At 38.3% G+C, this 24,394-nt stretch overlaps 3 protein-coding genes, 1 long non-coding RNA gene and 1 other non-coding gene across 8 annotated transcripts; 3 read left to right on the top strand and 2 right to left on the bottom strand.

Moving 5' to 3' along the window:
* Positions 1 to 305: 305 nt before the first annotated feature.
* On the bottom strand, positions 306 to 2,630 carry LOC126602279 (uncharacterized). The gene is made up of 2 exons (XR_007616066.1): positions 2,321 to 2,630; positions 306 to 606 (listed from the first exon to the last, which is right to left on the bottom strand). It is a non-coding gene; the product is annotated as an uncharacterized LOC126602279 (long non-coding RNA).
* Positions 2,631 to 3,554: 924 nt separating this feature from the next.
* Positions 3,555 to 9,342, top strand: LOC126602368 (uncharacterized). Of its 2 annotated transcripts, XM_050269214.1 has the most exons (18): positions 3,555 to 3,716; positions 3,794 to 3,989; positions 4,158 to 4,320; positions 4,427 to 4,563; positions 4,814 to 4,917; positions 5,101 to 5,196; positions 5,412 to 5,505; positions 5,741 to 5,861; positions 5,971 to 6,170; positions 6,407 to 6,498; positions 6,569 to 6,624; positions 6,714 to 6,803; positions 6,905 to 7,004; positions 7,349 to 7,453; positions 7,534 to 7,606; positions 8,297 to 8,460; positions 8,556 to 8,610; positions 8,730 to 9,342. In XM_050269214.1, exons 1-18 carry the CDS (start codon positions 3,714 to 3,716, stop codon positions 8,825 to 8,827), a joined length of 1,947 nt encoding a protein of 648 aa, XP_050125171.1. In that variant the 5' UTR covers positions 3,555 to 3,713; the 3' UTR covers positions 8,828 to 9,342. The 2 variants fall into 2 exon arrangements, with proteins under 2 accessions (XP_050125171.1, XP_050125172.1); XM_050269215.1 differs by lacking the exons at positions 8,556 to 8,610; positions 8,730 to 9,342 and having other exon boundaries at positions 8,257 to 8,432.
* LOC126606071 (U6 spliceosomal RNA) lies at positions 9,240 to 9,342 on the top strand. Its single transcript, XR_007617108.1, has one exon. It is a non-coding gene; the product is annotated as a U6 spliceosomal RNA (small nuclear RNA).
* A 472-nt stretch (positions 9,343 to 9,814) lies between these two features.
* On the top strand, positions 9,815 to 12,552 carry LOC126602369 (hydroxyproline O-arabinosyltransferase 1-like). The gene is made up of 8 exons (XM_050269216.1): positions 9,815 to 10,326; positions 10,758 to 10,825; positions 10,933 to 11,134; positions 11,222 to 11,319; positions 11,432 to 11,501; positions 11,677 to 11,748; positions 11,915 to 12,028; positions 12,156 to 12,552. Exons 1-8 carry the CDS (start codon positions 9,919 to 9,921, stop codon positions 12,213 to 12,215), a joined length of 1,092 nt encoding a protein of 363 aa, XP_050125173.1. The 5' UTR covers positions 9,815 to 9,918; the 3' UTR covers positions 12,216 to 12,552.
* A 405-nt stretch (positions 12,553 to 12,957) lies between these two features.
* On the bottom strand, positions 12,958 to 24,083 carry LOC126602367 (uncharacterized). Of its 3 annotated transcripts, none has more exons than XM_050269211.1 (19): positions 23,758 to 24,083; positions 22,175 to 22,847; positions 21,938 to 22,026; positions 21,726 to 21,824; positions 20,572 to 21,289; positions 19,336 to 20,433; positions 19,110 to 19,230; positions 16,712 to 18,453; positions 16,497 to 16,623; positions 16,225 to 16,345; positions 16,050 to 16,133; positions 15,544 to 15,912; positions 14,996 to 15,091; positions 14,645 to 14,800; positions 14,337 to 14,516; positions 13,831 to 13,944; positions 13,566 to 13,748; positions 13,431 to 13,475; positions 12,958 to 13,197 (listed from the first exon to the last, which is right to left on the bottom strand). In XM_050269211.1, exons 1-19 carry the CDS (start codon positions 23,836 to 23,838, stop codon positions 13,063 to 13,065), a joined length of 6,231 nt encoding a protein of 2,076 aa, XP_050125168.1. In that variant the 5' UTR covers positions 23,839 to 24,083; the 3' UTR covers positions 12,958 to 13,062. The 3 variants fall into 3 exon arrangements, with proteins under 3 accessions (XP_050125168.1, XP_050125169.1, XP_050125170.1); XM_050269212.1 differs by having other exon boundaries at positions 19,336 to 20,430; XM_050269213.1 differs by lacking the exons at positions 21,938 to 22,026; positions 22,175 to 22,847; positions 23,758 to 24,083 and having other exon boundaries at positions 20,572 to 21,329.
* Between the last annotated feature and the right edge of the window lie 311 nt (positions 24,084 to 24,394).

Here is a 24,394-nt window from a genome sequence, read left to right as displayed (position 1 = left end):
TATATATACACATTTCATCCAAATCAATTTCACCCGTTCTTAACATTCTAGTGCTTGTGCTAGCCACCTCCTTCCTTCATTCGGTTTGTGTGCATGTACAAGATTGGGAATGTCACCAAACATGTTTATGTCTGTCATGTCTACTTGCCGCAATAACCAAATGAAACAACCACAACCATGGCCCATGGTTGCAACGAGCGTTGCTGATCAATAAACCAGGGGGTTGCCGCATATAAACTTCCTCACTCAAAGAACCATGTAGAAACACATTTTGAACATCAAGTTGATTAATAGGCCAATTAAAATGGATAACAACTGATTAAATTAACCTGACACTAGCATGATTGTGTTTTTATATAGTAGAATTCGACTTTCTATCAATTACATGTGTCTCCGAATCTTAACATAGATCGGGAAATTGTTTAAGTAAAACATATTAATTATCTTTCTCAAGTCTCAATCAATGTCTCACTACAGAGTCTACAGTGGCTCTATTTCTTCTTGCATTGCATGATTGCATTCTCTGCTGCTTTTTTGCCAACCTTCTTCTAGCATTGCATCCTCTGCTCCTTTTTTGCCTTTGACATTCACCTTAAGTGAAATTTCCTTGACAAGTGAAATTTCCATTAGTAAGAAGCTTGTCACAATAAAAGTAAGCATTAATATTGCACAATCCATCCTAATCATTAAACATCACAAAAAAATATCTTTAAAAGAACCAAGTTAAAATACATACCATATGCACTAACCATAAACGAATAAACTGTGTGAATACCAACAGCACAATGATGAAAATTACTTCTTTCAAATCACTTTACTTACACGGTGTAAGTTACACCAATACAATCACTTTACTTTTGTACTCGAGTGTTTTATGCAATCCTTCTTAATGCATGTGTCAATTGACCCTCTCTAATTCTTCGATGTAAATACCCCAAACCCGCACCAAAACATACAAAGTTCTTGAAAAGTCAGTTCTAAATTTCATTGTCCAAAATAAAAACAATAGCAAGCCACAAGTATACCCTCAAGCTTCTCAGAAAATAACATTCAAATATAGGAGATTTTCTTACTTTACTGATCATAAATCTTCCCAATTTCATCACCAAAGGCATCCACTTCGTGTACAAGTTTAGACTTTTGCTCAGGACCTCTCCTCTTACTCTCCCCCTACACTACATGCACCTAATCAATGCATGTTCTTTCTCTCATCGACAATCTACAACAGTCTCGACACTAAAGATTTAACCTAAGACCTAATCAATGCAAAAACAAGAGACATAATTTAAAAACAAAAGAGAGAAGGAAACATCATTATGAGTCAAAACCTAAGAGAATGGAGAGTTTATCCATCCATAATGTCTCTGTCCCCGAAAACTTCATGGCTTAAATACCATTACCACTGCCTGTTCTCGATCCACCATCATGAGACAGTGCAAAATATAAAGTATGACTTCAAATTAATTACTAAAGTTCAATGTAATAGAGGAAAACAATAAACATCCAACCCAAACTCCAGAGTCTCAAGTCTGGGTAATTCACTACAGAGTCTCAAGTATCAATCAAATTAATTACTAAGCAGTAGGCACCTATGAATATAAAATATAAGAAGCACCTAAAAGGGAAACATTTCGAAGGCCAGGAGAAAAATAGAAGGAAATATATAAGTATGAGCAGGATGCCTACACAGGGAGGATATAGAAACTTATTGAGCAGTAACTTATGTTGTTCGTATCAATTTCAGTAAAACCAAACAACAACAACAACCCAATTCCAATCCAAAAACCAACCAAAACAAAGCAAACTCAATACTTTTCAATTCATGAGCCTTAACAAATAAACAATAAACATCCAACCCAAACTCCAGAGCCTCGGAATCGCAAAACATGAGCCTTAACGAATTACAAAACATTTCTTTTCAATCCCCCACCTCGGCATAAAGTTTATTCGCAAAACAAAGCAAACTCAATTCTTTTCAATCTCCCACTTAACAAAGTAATGTAATTTACACACCTTGGCATTAATGAATCGCAAAACATTTCTTCGTTCGTCATCCAAATTACACACCTCGGCATTAACAGCTCCAAATTACCCAAAAATGGAAATTTTAATAGGAGAAAATACAAATGAACAAATTTTACACAAAACCCATGAACAAAAAGCAAAACCCATTATCCAAAACACAACCAAAAAATAAAAAATAAAAAAAGAAAAGAAAAAGAAAACCAGAGGTGGAAGGGAATGAGCACAACCCATGAACAAATTTCAGTCTGTATATTGTTACGCATGAAATAAGAGGTGGAAGGGAATCAGAGCTTACCAGAGAGAGAGTGGTGGATTCGGAAGGGAAGGAGCACAACGATGGCCGATGAGCGATCTCTCAGTCTCAGAGAGCAAAGCCGTGCGACGATGCGACTTGCGAGAGAAAGAGAAGTGAGGAACCTGAGTGCTGAGGGTTTTGTTAGAGGACTGTTGAAATTACACAAAAGTCCTCAATAATGGGTCTTAACGGGTGGTTAACGGGTTTCGCGAGTTTACCCAAAATAAACCGTTATTAAACGGGTGATTAACGGGTTGACCTGTTAACCACCCGACCCGTTTATCACCCATATGAATACTAATTTTAACGGGTCGGGTGAAAAATGCTAGGTCTAATCTATACTACTTATTAAAAAAAATGTTATTCTTATCACATATTTATATCATTTCTCTAATAATTTGCCTTTAGCCGTCCAATGACAAGTGCGAACCACGTGTTCATGATTTTAATCATGGTTGGGAGTTGCTATGCATGTGAGATGATTGTTTCATTTACGCGTGGCTCACCTTGCTAATATATGTTCACTGTCATATTAATTAAGGAACTTTAACAAAAAACTCTCCATACTATTCATTTTAACGAAAAATCACATTTTTACACTATTTTACCCTTTACTTTGTCATTTTCGTTAAAACTATTTTCAAGTCATTTTCATTAATTTTCTTATTAATTATGGTTTATATGAGTTTAAATTTAAAATTTGCATTGTATAAAAAGATGTTCATTACCACTGATAGGTCGTGACTCGTGAGCTAAGATGCACTCTTAAAAAATTAAAAAAAAAAAAAACTTGATTTCAACCTTAGTTTTCAACAATGGAGGAGAAAGTAAATTAAAAAAATTATATGAGCACCTATCATTGAATTAAAATCGAACGGTTAGTGAACTTGATTTCTTGGTCCCTCAACCGTAGTGTATATACTTGATTGGAAGAGGTGAACCCTTTCTCTCCAAAATTAGAAAGGTTAAGTCCAAGAGTCCAAAGCTTAAATAAAAAGAAATTTTGACATATTACTAACTGTATATAGTAATCGTATGTACATTTAAATTCAATCTATTGAGTTTGAACACATATTTATATACAATTGGTGATTGTAAAGTGATCGAATCGAACGTCTTGGTGTTTGGAGGGTTTTTTTGGGACTAATGTGTATTTGCTCTCGATGATAATACTTGAAGGTTATGCCGGCCCAAACAGGAAATTTAAGGCCTTTCTTTAGGGCCCAATGAGTCAAAGACGGTCGTTCAGGTCCAATCAAAACACGAGACGGAAACTCAGTCTGCAGAAAATCCCGGAACCCTCCCGAAGTTCAAAAAACCCTCCAAAAATCTCTCACTTTTTTATTTTACTTCCTCTTTCGTCCTTCATCAACCTCTCAGCTCTCTGTCTCTCATGGTAAGTAATCCAATCCCCAATCTCTCTCTCTCTCTCTCTCTCTCTCAAATTTCTTCATGCCTCTCTCTGTATTCCAGGAATCGCAGCAAGACAGACAGTGTCCGCCGGCGGCGCTCGAAGACTGCTTGAAGCTATTGAAGGGCGAGAGAGACGAGCAGCGCCTCGCTGGCCTTCTCCTCGTCACCAAATTCTGCAAAGGCGACGACCTCCCCTCCCTCCAGTTCATTTACAATGCCGTCGGCGTCGGCTTTCTTGACCGACTCCTCAGGACTGGTAACTTCTACAAACTCTTTCATTTTTTTTCCTTTATTTGTTGAATTTTCACTTTGAGTCAATTTTTTGGAAACTGAAAGTTAATTCGAAGTCAGTTTCGAGCTTTGAGAATGAAGCATGAGTGAAATTTAAGTAAATGATTCCGAATTTTGATATTGTTTTGGTTAGGGATGGGAAAGGGAAGCATTAGCAGTAGCGGAAGTGAAAATCGGGATGCGTATTTGCAACTATCGGTTACTGTCCTTGCTGCATTCTGTCGTGTTCCGGAAATCGCTGCTTCGAACGACATGGTTTCGAAGATTCCGTTGGTACTGGAGGTTTTATCCAACAGGTAGGGTTCTTGTCCAATTGAATTCCTTTCTTGGATGCTAGGATTGTGTTATAAGTAGCACATTGATTGCTGAATAACCTGATCATTTTATTCGGTGAGAATACAGACCAGGATCCGCTGTTCTTGATGAATGCTATGAATTTTTGTATTTGGTGTCAACGGCTTCTGAAGACGGAATCATGACAATGTACTCATCTGGTGGCATGAAAATGCTGGCTTCTCATATGTCCGTTTTGCCAGACGGTAATTGTTCTTATCTTCTAACTGAGCTTTTTAAAGACCCTAAAGGATCTTGTTAATGATCCGTCATTGCATGCTTAAACTTTATTGCTTTCTAGGCAACTGTAAAGTTAGGAATCATTTGTGATCGATATTCACTGTAATGTATCTTTTTGTTCCTTATGATAAGAAAGCACTTTTTTCTTGGTGACTTACGGGCTTAGTTCATCAGGCTCTATTAACAAATGATTGATGAGATGAAATTTATGTACAGGTTCTCATCAAATGGAGCTTGCTATGAAACTCGTGCAATTGATACTAAATAAACTGTCTCTTGACATCATTAGCAATGACTATCTTCAGGAACTCGCAGTGATTGTAAGTTGAATTTCTAGATATCTTTGACTTCATGAATTCTTCAAATATTATACTATCCTTTGTTTCACTTTAGCTTCAAAAATTTACTTTTGCAGTTATGCTGGAAGTAAATTTTCTGAATTGAAATTGATAATCTTCTTTGAAATTGGTATATGAATTTGAGTTATTTCTGCTTTAATACAGGTGGCTGCAATATCGAGGCAATTTGCTGTCTTGCATAGTGCTGTGAAATTTGATGCGCTCCACCTACTGTCTGCCATCCTCTCATCGCAGTATGCGGTATGAAATCATTGTTTATTTCTCTTTTCTAGGAAAAAAAAAAGGATTATTTGACTTAGCTAATTTAAATGATGAATGGTTTCTTATCAATTTTGATTGTTTGACAAAATAAGGCTCTTTTTAGGTATGATTAAATTACCGGAGGCAAACTCTCTCAGTTCTCTGTTGATATCGGTGACTTTTAAACTAATTATGTATCTTCCGGGTATTTTCAGGCACCACTTTGTGATTCTCTTCGTGTATTACCAGAAAAAGATTTTCCAAATTACATACGCGATGGTATTGCAGCCATTATACAAAACCGTGTTGGTATGTTGAACTAATTATTTAATTCATTTTTGTTTTAGTCTTTTAGATGAAAATGGTGAAGTATGAATACGTTGTCAACTTGTCATGTAGAGAAGTTATCGTAGTCTCTGATATTTTAGCATTTTCATGGTTTTTCTTTTAAGTTTTGTTGCTTTCTGTAAGTTCCTTGTTAATTATATTTTTTAAATGAAAAGTGGAGGCTTATTAATGTTATTTTCTTGTCATTTAATGGCAGCGCCTAGCGAAAAGCTTCAGGCACTTATTTTGGCTGATTCTATGATGATGATATATGGGGAACGATGGTTGATAGGTCAGATCAGCTTAAGTGAGTTGAAAGAGCCTATTCCAGCTGACAGGTCTGCTATGCCTGTATATGATACATGTCTGCATTTCCAAGTGTGTATGTGTGTTGATTTTATATAATGGGCAGGTCTGATAGTCCATGTTTGTGTCTTAATTTTTCAGGTGCCTAGTGCTAGTACTGGAGCAATCAAGGGTTGAAGTTGCAGTTCTTCTTAATGAGCTTGCCCAGTTGAAAGATGAGGCATCCAAGAAATCTACGGCCCCTGCTGAGACATTTTGTTTAAAGAAACGGAATGTGGCTATTGCCTTTTCCTTACTTGAAAAGATAATTAGCTTAATATCAAATGCCAGTGAGAATGAAGGTAAGCCATTTTTGCTAGATTTGCAGGTTTGGGAGTTCCATAATTTTTGTGGAGAAGTATGATGGGGTAGTGTGTGTGAAACATTAATTTAAATTTCCTCCCTATTTTATATTTAGTGTTTATTTTTTCAGTTTCCTGACTTATTTTTTGGTTGACTTGCAACTGAGCTGTTTGGTACAAATATACGCTTATCTCTTGACTTCTGTAAAATGTTAATCATCTCTGTGCAATTGTAGGGGATCCTATTGATGAAAATACTTGCATGACGGTGATTAAGGGCCTTAACGAGACAATTGGCGTAGTTTTAGAGTATTTACAAGATGCAAGGGTAAGCATAGTCATTTTATATAATTAGGGTTAATAATACTTTCATTATTTAATCACGTTATGATCCACAGGAACATGGACAAAGGAAGGGAGATGATCTTCTTGCTTCAGTACGGCTTATTGGGAGGTATTATTGCATTTGTCTGGTTAACATGTTGGTGAAATTCATGGAGACATAGGAGCCACTGTTTTTAATTGTTGATATGCTTGTTTCAGCTATCTTGCAGAAACACCCCTTGCATGCAAAGAGAATGTTAGAGAACTTTTAGAGTATATGCTTTCTGTTGAAGGTGAAGATGAACGAAGGTATATCATCTCAGAATAATTATAGTCTAATACGCAGACAAACTTTAGGGGTTTATAAGCTTTGAAAATGATCTTTTATTTGTAATATGTCCAAATGACAGCCCCTTCTACTCTATATGCTTTTTGCTTCCAATGCTCTGCCAAATGACAATGGAGATTGAAGGATGTAAAGCTTTGGTTTCCTGTGCTGGCCATAACGCTGTAAGTCTGGATTTTTTATCCTCATTTATAAAGTACTTGCTAAGAGGTCGCACTTGGTGCGATGGCAAGTGCCTTCGCCCATGAGCAGTAGGTCTCGGGTTCGAGACTTGGGAGCAGCCTCTCCATAAATGGGGGTAAGGCTAGCCGACATTCACCTCTCCCAGACCCTGCGTAAAGCGGGAGTCTTGTGCACTGGGTACGACCTTTTTATTTATAAAGTACTTGCTCTCTACATTTTTTCCAATCTTTTTTTTGTTTTTTTGTTTTATGTAATGGCCTCGTGATGTGTTCTCAAGTTGAAGTCTACAAAAGCAATTTAGCAAGCATATTGAATCGATTTGCAGGTGGTTGATTGCCTTGTAAAATTGATTGGGTCACATGGCTATATGGTTGAAGATAATGATCGCATTCTTTTGGCTTGTGACACAATCTTGAATCTTCTTTTAAAGGTAGAGTGATCATCATTATATACCAAGAATATTATTTATTTTATGCAATCTATGATCTTCTGTTTCTTTTTCATATATAGAAAGAGCAATTGCAAATCCCACTGGATGATTCAGTGCTTGTTAGTCTATTAAAAGCACTGGCATACTGGACAGGTACCCTTTTATCAACTTTCTTTACCATTAATACGTGCATTGAAACTGCTCATTGTTATGAAATCACATTTCCTTTCGTTTTTATAATGCAGCAGTAGTATTATTTAGGAAAACTGATAATATTGGTTTTGATTTTGGCGTTGCATTAGAATCATATCGAAGGGCATCCAGTTCATTTTTCGAAAGCAGTAACATTTTGGAGACTATTCCATTTGGAGAGTACCCCGTTTACTCTTTACTGTTAAAAATGAGATTTTGTTTCGTGATTTTAGGAGCAAAAGACTTGATAACTCTAGAAAAACTGAACCAAAGAACTTTTGGAGACAGATTTGTCTTTGAATTATAAAGCCTCTGATCTCAAGTATCTTTCTTTTATGCCAAAGTGTAATAGTTTTCTCTTTCATGTTATGTCGTTCCGTTTTTGTAGTCTGATTCAATTTTTATCTTTATGTTTCCAATTGTGATATAACTTTACAATTTTAAGGGGTTTTATTTATTTGTTTCAAATAGTGCATAATATGATGTGAGCCCATCACGTTGTTTCAAAATTGATACTACTTGACAGAGCTTAGAGCTGTATTATCGGCATTCATTTTTCGTTCTGTGCATGGTCTAACCTCCTATCTTTTCATCCTTTGTTCATGCAAAAGAGATTGGGCATCTTAATAATTCTTGTACACCTGATTTCAGAGGGTAAGGATGACCCGTCAACTATTATGATGGCTTCAAGCATTTGCTCGCTGCTATTTGATTTGACATCTGAGAAGGCTCTTCTTAAGCATCCTAACTTTGATGACAGCACTCTAGATAGTTTATCTCGTCTCATCGCAAGAAGTATGGCTTCATGGGGACAGGTATACTGCATGATGGGAAATTGATCGATTGTTTTTTTTTTTTTTACTTTTAAAAATTGTAGCTTATAAGGTGCCGGTTATCAAATTCATTGTAGGGTATGTCTGGTGCTGCTAAAGAAGAAGCGGATCTTCTTGAGATTGTCACGTCAGGTTTGTTTCTTCGGAATTTGCCCCAAATTACTCATCTATTCTTGCGGTTGAAAATGTGTATAATTCTCAGAAGCCTTGCATTAGTGTTCATAGGATTTTGAATCGTCAAAATGTTGCAGGATATTCTCAATGGGCGAATCGGTTTTCTCGTGTGAGGAAAGCTGTTGAGAAACAGCCAGCTGGTCCTGCAGCCGAACAATGGACTTTTATTTACTAATATGGTTGGTTACGGCTTACAACAATGAGGCGTTGGATTCTGTCAGATGGATGATGAAATTGTAGGAGGAAATTATCCTTGTGTTCTGTTTCAACTTAAAGCGAATGTGCCCAGCCGAAGGAGAATGCCTCATGCCTATCAGCTTCCTCTCTCCCATCACCAATGGGTTTCATGTATCGAATACTTCTGTATTTTTTTTTGAGTTACAGTTGTTCGGTATATATATTTGGATACAAGTAGTTCAGGATAAAAAGACGTTTTTACACATTGCGAGTACGAGTAGGGTTGGCTCATATATTCAAATCCGTTATTGTTTGTACGAACGGTGCCCAAACAAAGTAAAGCTAGTCCCACATCGACCAAGTCTGCTTATATTAACGGCTTTATATAGAAATGCTTGCCAACAAAGCTTGTCCCTTCGGGGACATCCGATAAAATTGGAACGATACAGAGAAGATTAGCATGGCCCCTGCGCAAGGATGACACGCATAAATCGAGAAATGGTCCAAATTTTTTTGGCTATTTTTGCGTGATATTGTTTTTTTGCTCTTGTTGAGGTTTTCACCCGATAACAATCCAATCACGAAGCTCCTTCATCGGTGACCTCTTTGCATGATTTTCTTGCTTGCGTTAAGGTTTCTTTTCGACAACAACCCAATCACACAACTCTTTTATCAATAACCTTTCTCGTTTGTGTAGCGTCTCGCAATGGAAATTGTCCCCAACACCAATATAGTCTTGTTGTACTCTTGCAACTTTTATGTAGCATTTTTATTGAGTAGAAGAATAGCTTATTGGAGTGTAAGTTGATTAAAATCATAATTAACCTTTCCAAGTTTATTTAATTAACCTAACAACTAACTATTTAATCAAGTAACTCTGTCGTTTGTTAAAAATTTAAAATAAAAAAAAATACCAACCAGCATAATTAAGGCCCAGGCCCAAAAAAGCTGGGCAAAATCTAAATGAAACGGACCACCTCCAGCCACCATCCTCACCTGTTACTGAGATGAACACACAGACGATGACTTTCTCCAGGCGCCATTTTTAGAGAGAGAAAGCTAGAGAGAGAGAGAGAGAGAGAGGGGAAAATGGGTTGTGGGAATTTCTTCTTCACCATACTGGTGACCTTCTCCGTAGCTCTGATCACGTATAACATCATAATCTCAGCTAATTCGCCACTCCAGCAGGACCTTCCAGGTCCGTCGAGATCATCATTGTCGATTGGCGTGGACCCCATCATCCAGATGCCATTTCACAGATCGCGAGGAAAATCGCGAAGCTCCAAGCGACTGTTCCACACGGCGGTGACGGCCTCCGACTCCGTCTACAACACGTGGCAGTGCAGGATCATGTATTACTGGTTCAAGAAGTTTCAGAACGAATCCGGTTCGGAGATGGGCGGGTTCACTAGGATCTTGCATAATGGGAAGCCGGACAAGTACATGGATGAAATCCCAACTTTTATTGCCCAGCCTTTGCCTGCTGGAATGGATCGGGTTGGTGGGCTTTTCTCTTAATTTGTAATTTATTTTAAGAATTTTGATTAATCTGTTTATGTTTATCTGCTTTTTTTGGAAGTTGGTAATTGAATTTAGCATAATTATGTGTTTGGCAGATGGGTTTTTATTATTTTTGTGGGTAGAATTTTGGGTTGCTGAGTAATGTTGCAAATGAAGAAGTTAGATTTTGATTGCTTTTTTGGCGACATTGCTAATATAGTGATGAAGAATTTACTTTGATGATTAAAATATGCAATCTAGACATGTGAATTACGGAACCCTGAAGGAATTTAAACTTCTTTCGGGCTAGCTTGTTTACGAAAGAAGCGGGTGAAGTTTTGTGGTGATGAAGTATTAATCTCTGTAACTGTTATTTTGGTAGAAATTACTTTGTAATAGTTTCTTAGCTTCCATTTCTGCAATCACAGGGTTATATAGTTCTCAACAGACCATGGGCATTTGTGCAATGGCTTCAGCAAGCAGACATCAAAGAAGAGTACGAGCGATGCTTTACTTCCTAGTTTCAGTACTTAATAAGTTGATCATCTTTGGTGTTTCTGTTAGGGTTGACTTATCTATATTGTATGGTTACCGTGTATGCAGTTATATACTGATGTCGGAGCCCGATCATGTGATTGTCAAGCCCATACCAAACTTGTCCACTGACGGGCTTGGAGTCGCGTTTCCTTTCTTCTACATTGAACCGAAGAGGTACGAGTCAGTGCTCCGGAAATACTTCCCTGAGAACAAGGGACCAATAACTAACATTGATCCGATTGGAAATTCTCCCGTCATTGTTGGGAAGGTATTTAAACTTGTCATCTGCCAGTTATAGCAACAGTTATCTTTAGGTTTAAGGTGTTTTGACATTTTTCAAATCTATCATTTTCAGGAATCTCTTAAGAAGATTGCTCCGACCTGGATGAATGTTTCTTTAGCAATGAAGAAGGATCCTGAAGCAGACAAAGCTTTTGGATGGGTGCTTGAAATGTGAGCTCTCACTAGTTAACTTAGTTCTTTGATGACGTTACACAAGTTTCCAACTACCTTAGCTATCAAAACACTTGTTGACCTTTTACGTTCATTTTGCATCATGATATAGGTATGCTTATGCTGTCGCATCCGCTCACCATGGTGTTGGTAATATCTTGTACAAGGATTTCATGCTTCAGGTTTAGAACCCGTTTTCTTTCCTTGTAATGTTTAAGTTTTTTCATGATCGCAAGTTAATTTATCCATTCGTTACTGTCTACAAGATCAATTGGTTGGTATACAAAATTTCAATTTTTTTTTTTTATATTCTAACGCTCAACTTACCAGCATTGCTATTTTTCCGATGTATATCAGCCTCCATGGGATAAAGAAATTGGCAAGAAGTTCATAATTCATTACACTTATGGATGCGACTATAATATGAAGGTACTATGTTCGATAAGCTCTTGTATACTTTCATGTGCAGTATCTATCGAGAGTGAGGATATTTTTATTTCTGATGGTTTGATTTACCGCCCAATACATGTCTTCAGTTTTCAAGAAATAAGAACTTTCAGCTCTTTAATATCTGGTTTTGATTTTCTGATATCAGGGTGAACTAACGTATGGGAAAATTGGAGAATGGAGATTTGACAAACGATCTTATGGTACTGTTGCACCGCCTAGAAACCTCCCTATGCCTCCACATGGTGTTCCAGAAAGCGTGGTATGTATCATCACCTAGTAGTACAGTAGTACTGTAGTGGTAGTGTTCCTGCATAATTGGTTACACTAGCGAAGAACATGCAGTTGACCCTGCTTATTCTATCTTGTCCCGAAATTTAAACGTGCAGGTGACGCTGGTGAAAATGGTGAATGAAGCGACGGCAAACATTCCAAATTGGGGGGAATAGGTAAAAGAGCCTGGTTGGAGCTGATGTAGACACTGAGCCTGTACAGACAAAGCTGTGCTGCCTTTTGGTACACAGATGCCGCTTGCGGAAAAGTTTGTGAAAATTTTCATGTCTCGCTATTCAACTTGGGTTGCACACTTGGCGTCTCACTCGAATTCAGTTGCTCGTATGTCCTAATTATGAGAATTTTACAACAAACATGAATACATTTTGTGAATGATACAGTTGATTATATAGGTAGGGATGTGTTATCCACGCACTTATTTTTTCTTCTTACACAACTTTTTAATTTTCGAACGTCGGATTCATGATCGAAAATGATAACATTTGTTTTCTCCTTGCTACGCTTTGAAGTTAGCTTTTGATAACAAATGTTAGGATTTTCCCCTTGATTAGAATTGTGGACGCCTTAACCGAGTTTTCGGGCACGTGGAAAGGTACAGTTTGAGAACCATGAGTATTTTACTCGGATTGAGATTCACCCTGGATTTCTTTGACTGGAGCCACGGATTGAGAGATGGAACGGCACGGATCTCTCTCTGTTGAACAGTAGACGACGAAACACAAGTGGACCTGACATGTTCACGTGCAACACTCGCACAGAAAGGTGGACAACGATGGATGTCAAGTCTCCACAAGGATTTGGATTCCTCCCCACATGTGCTCCCATGGTGGCCAGATGATGACGACAATGAAGATGAGGACACGATTAATGTGGTATTTTCATGTTCTGAATCCCAAATTTGCCGAAAAGTATACATCCTTAATAATTGAAAGTCGTCCCACAAAAATTTACAACAAATACATGAAAAAAAGAAGGAATAATTACATGCATGCATCGTCGTCCTCAATTCAAGTAGCGCCTGCAATTCTTTGAATTGCAAAAACATGGAATCTTCTTACCTTCATCCTCATGGTTGAAGTGGTAGTCATACGTAATCTCTTCTCCGGGGAATATGTCCCGCTCTGCGAAAAATACCACCTGTGAATCGGGAAAACTCAGTAACTACTCCCAAAACATTGCCATTTCTGCTTCCAAATGTGAACTCTCTACATTTCAAAATAGGGGAATCGCTTCGAAATTCTACGGCTTCAGATTCTTAAAACAATTTATGTGGCCAGACACCAATTTTCATACACAACTTTTCGTTTGAACAAACAATACTTCGAAGAGAGGAGAAAAAAATTTGTGGTATCACGATAGATTCAAATTACCTTCTTTTCATTCCTCACAGACATCACTTTGGCGACGCAGTTTGGCTGGTCAGGTAAATCAACAGCAAAGTGAGAAAACTGAGTGAAGAAGTACAAATGGTAAAAAAATGAGTTGATTGAAGAACAGAGAATTACCGAGCAGGAATGGTTGACAAAACGAGCAATCCCTCCTTTGCATGTGGCATCAATAATATGCTCTTTATCTATCTTGAAGAAGTAGCAGGCGCTCTTGTACTGAAGCTTTTTACCAGATTGGTATTCATTTTCCCTTTTGTCGGCAACACGCAGCCCCACTATCTCTCCAATATACTCAACAACCTACAAAGCACAAGGATACTACATCACATCTGGTATTATAGGAAAATACAAGCCCCAATTTTAAACTATGAGAATGCCAAACCATTTCACCGCGGGAAATGAACCGAGACGTGTAAAGGCCAAGGGCATGTATGCCAGACTTGTACACCACTAGATGCTTCCAAAACTTTGCTTGCTTGTAGCGTGCATATTCTTTCTGCAAGTGACAGTAAACAATGTAAGGTTAAGTAGTCTTAAACATGGTAAATTTTACCACAGTTTCCTATTCCAATCACAAAACCCTGTATCTCATTCTGTTGCAAATATTAGCACTAATCATGGTTATCAGTGATAATTAGATATATGATAATTCACAAGGGAGCAAAAGTGAGCCACAACTTTCTATTTCTGACACAACATGAACTGACATCCTGAAGTGAAACGCCATATTTACTTGCACAATCATCCTGAAGTGAGCCACAATTTTCTATTTCTAACATAGTTCGCATTTTCACAATGTGTTAGCCATAAAATTGCATCTCACTTGCTAAAAACTGAATAACCAAAATGAATCATGAGGTAAAGCAGCCTCATCCCTCATGAACATACCCGACAATCATGCTCTAAATCCGAGGCTGGCAGCTTTGGAAGCCCCTGAGTGGATGACTTCTGACCATTAATATGAACCCAAGCATTTAACTGCTCCTGAGGAACAAGGCATCCACCATTGCCCTTTGACTGACCATAATGATTATGCCTGAACCCATCACGTTTACGGCCCTTGTAACCCTACTCATAAACAAAAGAACGAAAAAACAAAGAACAACGAAATTAGAAAAGGATAATATAGAGCCTCATTCTGCAGGTAACTGAGTGGCACCCTCGCAAATACAATACCACAAAGTAAGGTCAAATACCTCAGTTCTAGCGCAAGTTAATTCCTGTTTTTCAATGCAACCAGTTTCAGGGACATGGCCTGATTCGCACATTGGGTGTGTAGCATGTAGCACACATTTTCCATAAAAACCAATATTTTCTTTGTCAACACCCTCAGCTTCACTTTGCAACAGACCCTGAAGGGGCCACACAGAAAAAATCCAATGACAAGAAACACAATCAGTTTTAATGTGACAAGGAGTTTTTATAAAGTATGGAAAAAATATACAAACCCCAATGAGAAGGCAACAAATTCCAAGAAAACACCACAAAACAAACAATATCAAGCACAATATTATACATCAGGTACATTTTTAAGAAAGAGTTGAGACCTTCTGATGAGCACACCAAGGGTGAAACTGAGCAGAACAATTTGCAATCCTGCACTGTATACATGAACCGCCTGCTCGCATACATATACAACAAACCTGAAAAAATGTAGTTTAACGAAAGTAAGAATTAATGTCCAACCAAAGGCCGAGGGGGGGGGGGGGGGAGGGTTTGACCAAAAACATATTTACTTGGTGGTAGTTAATAGGGATGTGCTCGTATCTTACTATTTCCGAGAAAATCATGTTATTGTTCTCCCTCCCCATCCAACCAAAGAAAGGTTATTTTAAATATTTTATTGACAGTCAATTGCATTTAACAGATGGACATGGTGCAAAAGACATGTGTCATCTTATAAAATTTAACACATGCCCAGTCCTAATGGTCTCTCTAATTTTAGGCGGACCGAAGAAAAACACACTAATTTGCTAAACTCCGGTTCCATTTGTTATATATCCAAAAACAAGTCTTTCAAAGAAAAGAATCTTGACAATCTCTATCAATATTTATACATCTATTTTTCCCCTCAATTATTGATTTTAATGCTTACCACATCTGCTCTAGGATGTGCACCAGAGACATCAAAAGCACTCATGGTGTCAACATTTGGGCATCGTGTTCCAGGAGTCCAAAGCCCACAAACCATATGAACCCATTGCTTAGTTGCCGAATCAAGTAATCCCGCTGTAATGCTATTATGTACGACATCAACTTGGTAGGATATACCCATATAACAGACAGCTGAGGTCAAGCAATGCCACCCACTTGAATCCTTTTGCAAAGTTTTAACCGACGAAAACTTATTCTTAGGCATGCTTTCTGTTTCAGTGTTCCAAGCTTTCAAAAGGCTTTTCACAACTGAGTGACTTCGCAGCGCTTGAGTCATGGCACCACCACCATAACCACACAGAACACAAACCTAGATGAAGAAACAAACACATTGCAATCCACAAGTTAAAAAAAATATTCCAAGCGAAAGAAAATGAGTAAGAAACAAAACATGTATGAAGTTTTTTCTAAAAGAAAATTATACTAAAATAACACCCTTCCTCTTACAATATTTTTTGAACTGGTCCGGCATGGCCTGCAATACCAATGGCCTTTAGGTTGTTTTGAGACACCATAACAAGCCTGATGCACCTGTTCATTATGAAACTTCTCCATATCACCAAGCTATTACAAAAGAACTAGGATTATATTCAAGTTGAGCATGCTCTGGATTGCTACATACCTTGATTGAACATTGACTACACTCCAGTAAATAATTGATTTCATCATTGTTTGAGCTACCACAAACACAGCAGAATGCATCTGAATCCAAATCAGAATGGCACCGTTGCTCTAGAGTGGAACTGCAAGAAAATATAGGAAAACCAATCATCAGTATTTATAATGCATGTCCTTATTTTCCATTTGTATAACATGCCATGAATGGGAAACATTGTTTACAAGAAATATCAGGAAGACTTTTAAAGCAAAATAATTAGGGGATCTCTTGCTCACGTTTTAGCACTAAGTTTGCAGAGTCCAAGCTTATTTTCACCACTCTTTAGGAGTTGTCCTTCTCTCTTTGCTGGCAGACAATTTGAAATCTTCGAAACAGAAGCACTTTCAAAGCTGGGGTCCTTCCCTGATGAACAAATATCATTTAAGGGAAAGTATATAGTTTCAACAGTAGATTAAATAACAAAAGAAATGCAATAAATTTGTATGTTTACCTTTCTCGGTTAATTCATAAATGCTACGCTTGCGAATTTCCTTAGACTTCAGCTTCAATTGAGCATGGGCAATAACGCCTAGCTTACTATGATCTTTCTCACGTCGATTATCTCCCAATTTCTCCAATGAGGACAACTCATTACAACATTTCTTTTCTCCAACGGAGCACTCTTTCTTCGTTTTTTCCATGGAAGTACCATTTAGTTTACCACAAACAACAGCCCCACCAGGGATTGTTTTCTTAAGTGATTTAGGATTACAATTTTTCGGGACCTTGCATCTTCTAGAAGAATTAAGAACCTTGCTGAGGGGAACAATTTTTGCTGGTTTTGGCGTGTCTCCAGGCAAACTTCCATTAGCTAGTTCACCATATTTTCCGCATACTATTGGTCTTGCCTTCCTATAACAAGTATTCACCAGCTTAATAGAACATGATTTCAAACAACCTACAGATGTTTGCTTTCTTTTTCTAGCGCCTTCTTCACCTGATTCTTGTACTTGGACATGCCTCGAACCATTAGAATTGAAATCCCTCTTACATTTCTTTCCCCCAGAAACTTCGGCAGTTTCACAGTTGGCACCACCACTTGGTTCTGTCTGGTAAAGATCAGTTTCCTCTCTGTCATTGTCATCATAGAGTTTGCGCAGATCTCTTTTACGTGAAAGCTTCTTTTCTGAAGACGATATACGAAGTCTGGGTTTGGAACTGGACTGAGTTGCACAGGCCCCAAAAGTATAAGTTTTGGATTGCCCCAATGGAATGAGCATCTTCACACTTTTTGACGGATGAGAGGGAAACTGAACAGGGTCATTACATTTGGGGGTTTCTTCTTGTACAGGATAAGGACCTGAAGTGGGACATGTCTTGGAACCCATCTCTCTCTTTTTCTTCCCAGTTTCCAAGTCTCTCTCAGAGTTCTGGGGATATTTGTCAAGCCCAGCTGGGATTTTATGTTGACCTTTTCTCCATGTTAAAGAGTTTAGGAGCTTAAGCTCATCCAGAAGGCTACCGGATGATTGATGATTTAAATTCTTAAAAGACCCAAGTTTTCTCAAGCTTGTTGAGGCAAGGAACTCCACACTTTTTACACTTTCAAGTGCATCATCTGATGACCCACATTTATCAATGCCTGACCCTTCGTCAAAAACAAGATTACTTACACATCCATTATCCCCACCATCAACTGTTGAAGAATCTATCTTGTTAACCTCAATTGATGCCTGGGTAACAGCCGGCGCAGAACATCCAGAAGAAATATTAGAAATTTCATGCTCTTTCGAAGATTCCACCATCTGCAAAGTACCATTGGAGTGTTTAACACTAGTATCTGCAAGCTGCTCATTATCTCGTCTTCTCACATCAAACAAATTAGATAAACGGTCCACGCGCATCACATCAGAAACTCCTTTGACCTTACTCGGAACATCTTTCCACTGTGAAGCATTACAGATGTTCTTGGGTAATTTCCCATTCAACTTTCCCCTATGATCTAAGGAAACAGTTTTATCCTTTGGAACAATATGGTTGTTAGCACATTTATGAGTAAATGTCGTGGGGGATTCATCATTGACTGTTCCAATTTGTTCGTTAAAGGCATTAGGAAAACCCCCAACTCTTTCAAAATTCATTCCTAAACAGTTTATGTTGGCTGCACAATTGCAGCTGCCATGAAAACGACCATAGGGAACTTTGTGGTAGCATCTTTCATGCCCTCTAGGCTCATTGGTGTTCTTCCCACTTCTGCTATGCACAAACAATAAAGGAAGAGAGCTGTTAGAGGGAGCAGATATCACACTGAATTTTTTAAGGGAAAAATATTGTACATCAAAGGTTCAACACAGTAAATTGAAAGCAAGTGAGTAAACCAAAAAGCTTAAGAGAGCATAACTGATTAGCAAAATAAAAGACACTTGGGAGTGTCGATGAGCTTATAACAGCTAATATGCCACATATAAATACAAATTCACTTGCAGTTATAAATATAAATTCATCAACAGATGAACATGTGCCCAGACATACAAACATACATCACAATCCAAGAGTTCAAAGGCAAATGCCCCATATATATATAACATAAAAAAAGGCAGATAAAAATTGGGTATGCATGTTTGTGCATAAGGAAATTGGCATGAATGTCTAAACACTAAGATAAGATCTAAAACAATTCAATTTCCCTTTTTATATGAGACCTCAAACCCTTCAAACAAAATTCACAAAACTGATCTCAGATGAAACACTGATCCAGATTTTCAGTGTAAAATATTGAGAATAGGCAGGATGGATCACCCTTTTGACACTAAATACCTTCAAATTTTAATATCAACTTCCAATAAAATGTGGTACAGTACAAAATTAAAAACTCCAACTGAGAGCCATTCTATAGATATTAAACTAACCTCAATGAGTGTTGCTCATTAAACAGAGGAACAAAGGAAATTTGATGATTCATATCAACTTCTTTAGAATGTAATGCAGTTCCTTGTTTCAATGTTGACAAATGACAGCAGGTGTTAACACCTGAATGAAAACAAAGCCATTGTAAGATTCACACTACAAGAGTGAAAAAATAAATTCCTGTGTAACCAAACTTATACATAGGCATTCAAAAAACAGTGTTCTTACCAGTCATGGAAGTAAAACCTTCATCAGTTCCAATTCTACAGCTAGCACCTGGTTGGTGTGATTTAATGGTGACATCATGGTTACTGGTATGACTAAGTTGTTGGACTTGCTTCTCGGATGCTGAAGTGTCAACAAGAGAATTCTGCATACAAGAAGAGCAACCAAATCTTCCTTCCCCTCGGTTCATGGGAAGGGAAGGCCATGCCTGGTGTTGCTTCGATAACTCCAGTATTTGCCTTAGTGCAAGCAGTCGTGAATTATCATTGGGCAAGTGAGTGGTTACCCCAGTTAACTGTTTTCTGGATAAAGCAGGTGGATGATATCTCTGATCTGATACAGATGTTGAAGCACTAACAGGAATGCATTTTGAGACTCCCTCTGATGAAAATACTAAGCCAGATCCTACCGATGAAGTCAAGGGTGGGAGATCAACATGACCAACTTGCCCACTATTACTAAAAGAACAAACCTTCTCAGGATAATTAGAACATCTTCTAGAATCAGGTCCATTGGGTGCTACACCAGACAACTGGTGTGAGTAGCAGCTGTCTTTATGTACTGTTAAGAAACGAGGATCACTGCTTCCACTCAATCCATTGGAAGAGCTTGAGATTTCAATTTCCTTGTGAATTCTAAACCCTGAATCCTTTGAAAGGTGAGACTCATTAGCGACAAAACTTGCCCCTTTAGCCTTGTCAATTAGTCTATAGGAACCCAACTGAGACATGTTCAATTGCCTTTGCACATTATTACCTCCATTCCTGGGGCCACTAGTGAGGTCAGACTTGGCAGAATTAGTTTCATAATGTTGTGTACTTCGCATAGCATGCTCACCTCCATTATATATATAATTACTGGCTTTTGGTCGTGAATTTTCCTCAGGTGGAGCATTGAGATTGGTAACAAATGAAATCACAGAATCCTGGACCAGGTTGTAATTGGTTTTCTCTACTCTCGCAGCATCTATCGCATTACTGATTACGAATGCATTATTTCCACGGTTTAACTGCTTTCCATCTCTTTTTGTGCTGGGATTATATGGAACAGCAGAAAACTGAAGAGATTGGCCAAATTTCACCCCTTCACTGCAGTTGGCTGCTGCAAAAAAATAAATATCCACAAGTTAAATGCTATATGGTTGATTAGCCATGATGGGAAAATGAGAACATATTAACAAAGTTTACACCATAGGTACTATGCTTTATGGGAAGAAAAAGAAGAAGAGCTTTGACGCACTGTTAGGAATCATCTGTTCAGGAAAGAGAGACTTCAGTGGATTTGCATGTGTGTCCAATAGTTGTGGGCATACAGCTGATAAATTTGAGTTTCCTGACGTTTGAGTTTGACCCAACTGGTATGGTTGACCAAGCCTCAGCTCAATATTTGAAATTGCAGCATCCCTGAAGGCACCATCCTTCCCATTTACAGTTCTGCAAACGTTTGATTCTGTACCAATGATTCTTCGGTTCTGTAAAGATGGGTGTGTAATGGATGAATTTCCATTCTTCACGGTGGGGTAGGCAATGGATGAATTTCCATTCTTCATGGACTCAACGTAAGCAGATGCAGACTGACAGCTATCTTGCAGTCCACAACCAACCAAATTTGAGATTGACTCAGTGCACTCCAATATCAGGTTATCAGCCATACCATGTAAATTGTTCTGTGAAGTGCCAGTCAAACCCTTGAGAAAAATGTTGTTGCTATCCTGAATGTTCCTTTGTTGTTTATTTTGTACAGAACCAACAGCAGAATTCTGGTTTGTAAGGAGGCTCTTTAAGAGCGCAGCACCATCTAAAGACTGCTGAGAATTTGTTGAACCTCCAGATGAGCGAACCATATGAGACAAGTCATTGGATATGTTGGGCATAGTCACACTAGATTTCGCCAAAGAGGCAGTTGCTGATAATCCTTCAGGCCAGTCCCATTCACTCCGATCTCCCGGAACCCTAATCTAAAGCATCATAAAAATATCACGATCCAGTGTTGTCGTTCTTCAAAAACATGCAAATAAGAAATCCAATCTCAATTCAAAAGACAATAATAAATTAGTCAAAAGGAGGAGAAAACATGGTAACTGACGACGCGGAAGTAAGAGTCTAAACTCAATAACTATGGTTTATTTCAAATAAAACAAGAAATAAGGATTGGGGTTCCTAGAGTAAACACTTGAGGTTTTATCTGCTGGAGTAACTCTTTGCAACACACAAGCACACGCCTATATGTTGTGACACTGACACACATACACGCAGGGGAGACAAACATGCCCATGCATCTACAGATATGAACATAAGCATGCATGCACTTGCCCTAAGACATGCACACAAAGCCACCGGCACAAAACAATAGGGCATAAAGCAAAAGGGAAGTATTTGACATGAAGATCTTACCCCAGAATTCAGGAAGTAGAGCTTGCACCACTGGGCAATGGTCTCTCCACTGTCCATACAAACGATGTCCCCCGGGTTGACATCATATAACCCTGAATGCTGCAAAATAAGTTATAGTGATTTTTAAGCAAAATTGCAAGTCAATTTCTTTGCAAATATATATCACAATTCACAATTAGCAAATCTTTAGTATCATTGAATCACTAACCTACCTCGCAAAATTTCAGGACAGACATGTGGAGACAATGGCATGAACAAACAATTCCAACAAGTCCTGTATTGCTGAGAAGTAGATAACCACCTTTTCAAATAATAAAAATATCAACTCAAAGTTCAGAAAGTAAATTATACCTTTTCAAATAATAAAAATATCAACTCAAAGTTCAGAAAGTAAATTATCATCCAAATATCAAAGTCAATAATAAGACCAATGTCCTTAAGGCACTCACTAGTGGTTGAACAAAAAACACGAGGGCAACCATTCATAAAACCCAATGCTTTGTTAGATATAGAGGTGCTTGCTTCCATTGACTTTGTTTTTGAAGATTGAATATTTGCTCCACAAGCCTTCGCTGCCTTCCTAGTATCTGCAGCGCTAACACCATGCCATTCCCCGCTCAAGGAAAAAGAGCCCTTTACTTTCTCACTACCAGAGACCATGTCACGTGTGACTACCTTGGCCAGGTCCGAACTCTGCAGATCATACAAAACAGATTTGCTTCCAAAACTGGAGCTTGGGACTGACTTCGATGAAACCTTATGAAAAGAGCCTGCTCCGCCTTGCAGGTGTTGCCCACTCATATTTTCTGGCAGTAGCCCACTGGATGTGACTTGAATGGCACTTCCGGTACCATTCACAATGAAATTATTACTATCTGGCAGACGCTTACAAGAGGTACCCATAGGCTTTGGATTTGATAATCCTTGAAAATCACACTGGAATACCGATTGTGACCCAGATAAGAGAGCTAGAAATGAATTTCCCAATGTAGCATGTTCTGATCTTTGGGAATCTGAATAAGGAATGCTCGAAAGTACAGGATCTTGTAATCTACCAAGCAATGTGGGTCTTAAATCTTGTGAGCCATGTGGATAAGAATAATAACCTGCATTGCTCTCCATCTATATTGCAAATAAAAATCCATGTTCGTAAAGTGAGAAAAAACATACCAAGATCACAAAATTAGAAAATTTAAACGCATAGAGGAATAAGCGTTTTTAGAACGGTGCAAAGTACAATTAATAAATATTCAAAGAATACGTGTGTTTCACATACATTAGGAAACAGGGCTATAAGAAAGATATAAAATATTTGACCCTGAACACAGTATCTCAAACGAACGCCCGCTTGTAGCGACGAACACCAGTTCATAAAGAATGTTGTTCCCCTAGGTTACTGTCACGGTCAACAATCACATTGTCTATGTACATTCTTTCTCCTAGCAAACATGCACACATATGCATTTTTGTATTTAAGGGAATAATAACAGCGGAAAATCATAATCAAAGTAAACGGGCAACGAATCTACTAGAAGCACAATGTATCCTAGTTAACAAATACCTAAGTTTGTAACACACTCATTGAAAAGTAGAAATGCTTTGGAAATCAATAGACAAAGTACAAAAAAATTCGTAATCGAAAAGAAAAAAAGCTCACTAAAAGACTTAAACTTAATCATTCAACGCCTACAAGGCTAAAACCGTTCTCCAAGACCCCATGGTCCAAGGAAATTGTGGTCGCCCACCGTTCGATCTTATTCCAACGCTGAAGGAGAAAGTACCACAATTTTCTTGAACCATCGGGGTTTGGAGAACGGGACTCCCTACATTATATACACATGCAACTTTTTTTTTTCTTTCTAAACTGGCTGAAATGTGCTTCCTCTGACAATTTTTCTACACAGCTATCTCAATGTACAACACACTTAAGCACAAGCAATCAATTAACAGCGACTACAAAATATACTAAACAAACAATTAAAAGAGCAAAAAAAAAAAAAAAATTGAAAAAATCACCAAAAGGACACAGTACCTGATTCCGAAGCTCCTGAGAGGACGAGGAAACCATTGACGGGAATGTCGAACTATATTTAGGCTTCCACGAGCTCTCCATCTTCCGGAGCTCCCAGAAACCCTAGCCGCCGTTAAACACCACCATCAAATGCCGGCGATTATCTCCCGGAAACGAAAATCGGCGGTCAAAGGCCGATATGTTTTCCAACGGCTACTAAGACATGGTCGCGGCGGTCAAACAAAATGGGAAAATCAAAAGCAGCAGAGAAACCCTAGGTTTCAGCGGGAGAGTCGAGAGAGAGGGAGTAGAGTGTCAGCAGTGGAGCTTGCACAGGACAGAAGCAAAAGTTTGAGAGAGAGAGAGAGAGCATCTCTCAGTGGTTCGAGGCTGGGCTCACACGCTGACGCGTGTGGCGGGTTAAACGAATGTTAGCCGTTAGATTATTAGTTGGTAATTGGTGGGTAAGCAGGGGCGATGTGGACCGTCGATTGTGAAGACAGCTTGGATTCGGTCGTTTGTATTGGTTGGGAAAAAGAAGACCAGTCTTGTTATGGTCGGGCACTGTAGCGTCACAAGTACCACCCCAAACGAGAGGGAAATGTTGAGCACGCTTTTTCTTTTTCTTTTTCTTTTTCTTTTTCTTTTTCAATCTTCT

The sequence above is a fragment of the Malus sylvestris genome, chromosome 15, assembly GCF_916048215.2.
Source record: "Malus sylvestris chromosome 15, drMalSylv7.2, whole genome shotgun sequence".
NCBI classification, from domain to species: domain Eukaryota; kingdom Viridiplantae; phylum Streptophyta; class Magnoliopsida; order Rosales; family Rosaceae; genus Malus; species Malus sylvestris.
The sequence above is the reverse complement of the archived record's forward strand: the minus strand, read 5'-3'. Positions and strand labels throughout refer to the sequence as shown.

Coding starts and splice junctions, on each gene's coding strand:
- LOC126602367 (XM_050269211.1), bottom strand. CDS start 23,838: ATGGAGAGCTCGTGGAAGCCTAAATATAGTTCGACATTCCCGTCAATG. Junction 16,346..16,496: donor TGCAAACTTAGTGCTAAAAC/GTGAGCAAGAGA, acceptor ATTTTCTTGCAG/TTCCACTCTAGAGCAACGGT. Junction 16,134..16,224: donor GTAGTCAATGTTCAATCAAG/GTATGTAGCAAT, acceptor CATAATGAACAG/GTGCATCAGGCTTGTTATGG.
- LOC126602368 (XM_050269214.1), top strand. Junction 6,499..6,568: donor AGTATTTACAAGATGCAAGG/GTAAGCATAGTC, acceptor TATGATCCACAG/GAACATGGACAAAGGAAGGG. Junction 7,005..7,348: donor CCTGTGCTGGCCATAACGCT/GTAAGTCTGGAT, acceptor ATCGATTTGCAG/GTGGTTGATTGCCTTGTAAA.
- LOC126602369 (XM_050269216.1), top strand. CDS start 9,919: ATGGGTTGTGGGAATTTCTTCTTCACCATACTGGTGACCTTCTCCGTA. Junction 11,135..11,221: donor CTCCCGTCATTGTTGGGAAG/GTATTTAAACTT, acceptor TATCATTTTCAG/GAATCTCTTAAGAAGATTGC. Junction 12,029..12,155: donor ATGGTGTTCCAGAAAGCGTG/GTATGTATCATC, acceptor TTAAACGTGCAG/GTGACGCTGGTGAAAATGGT.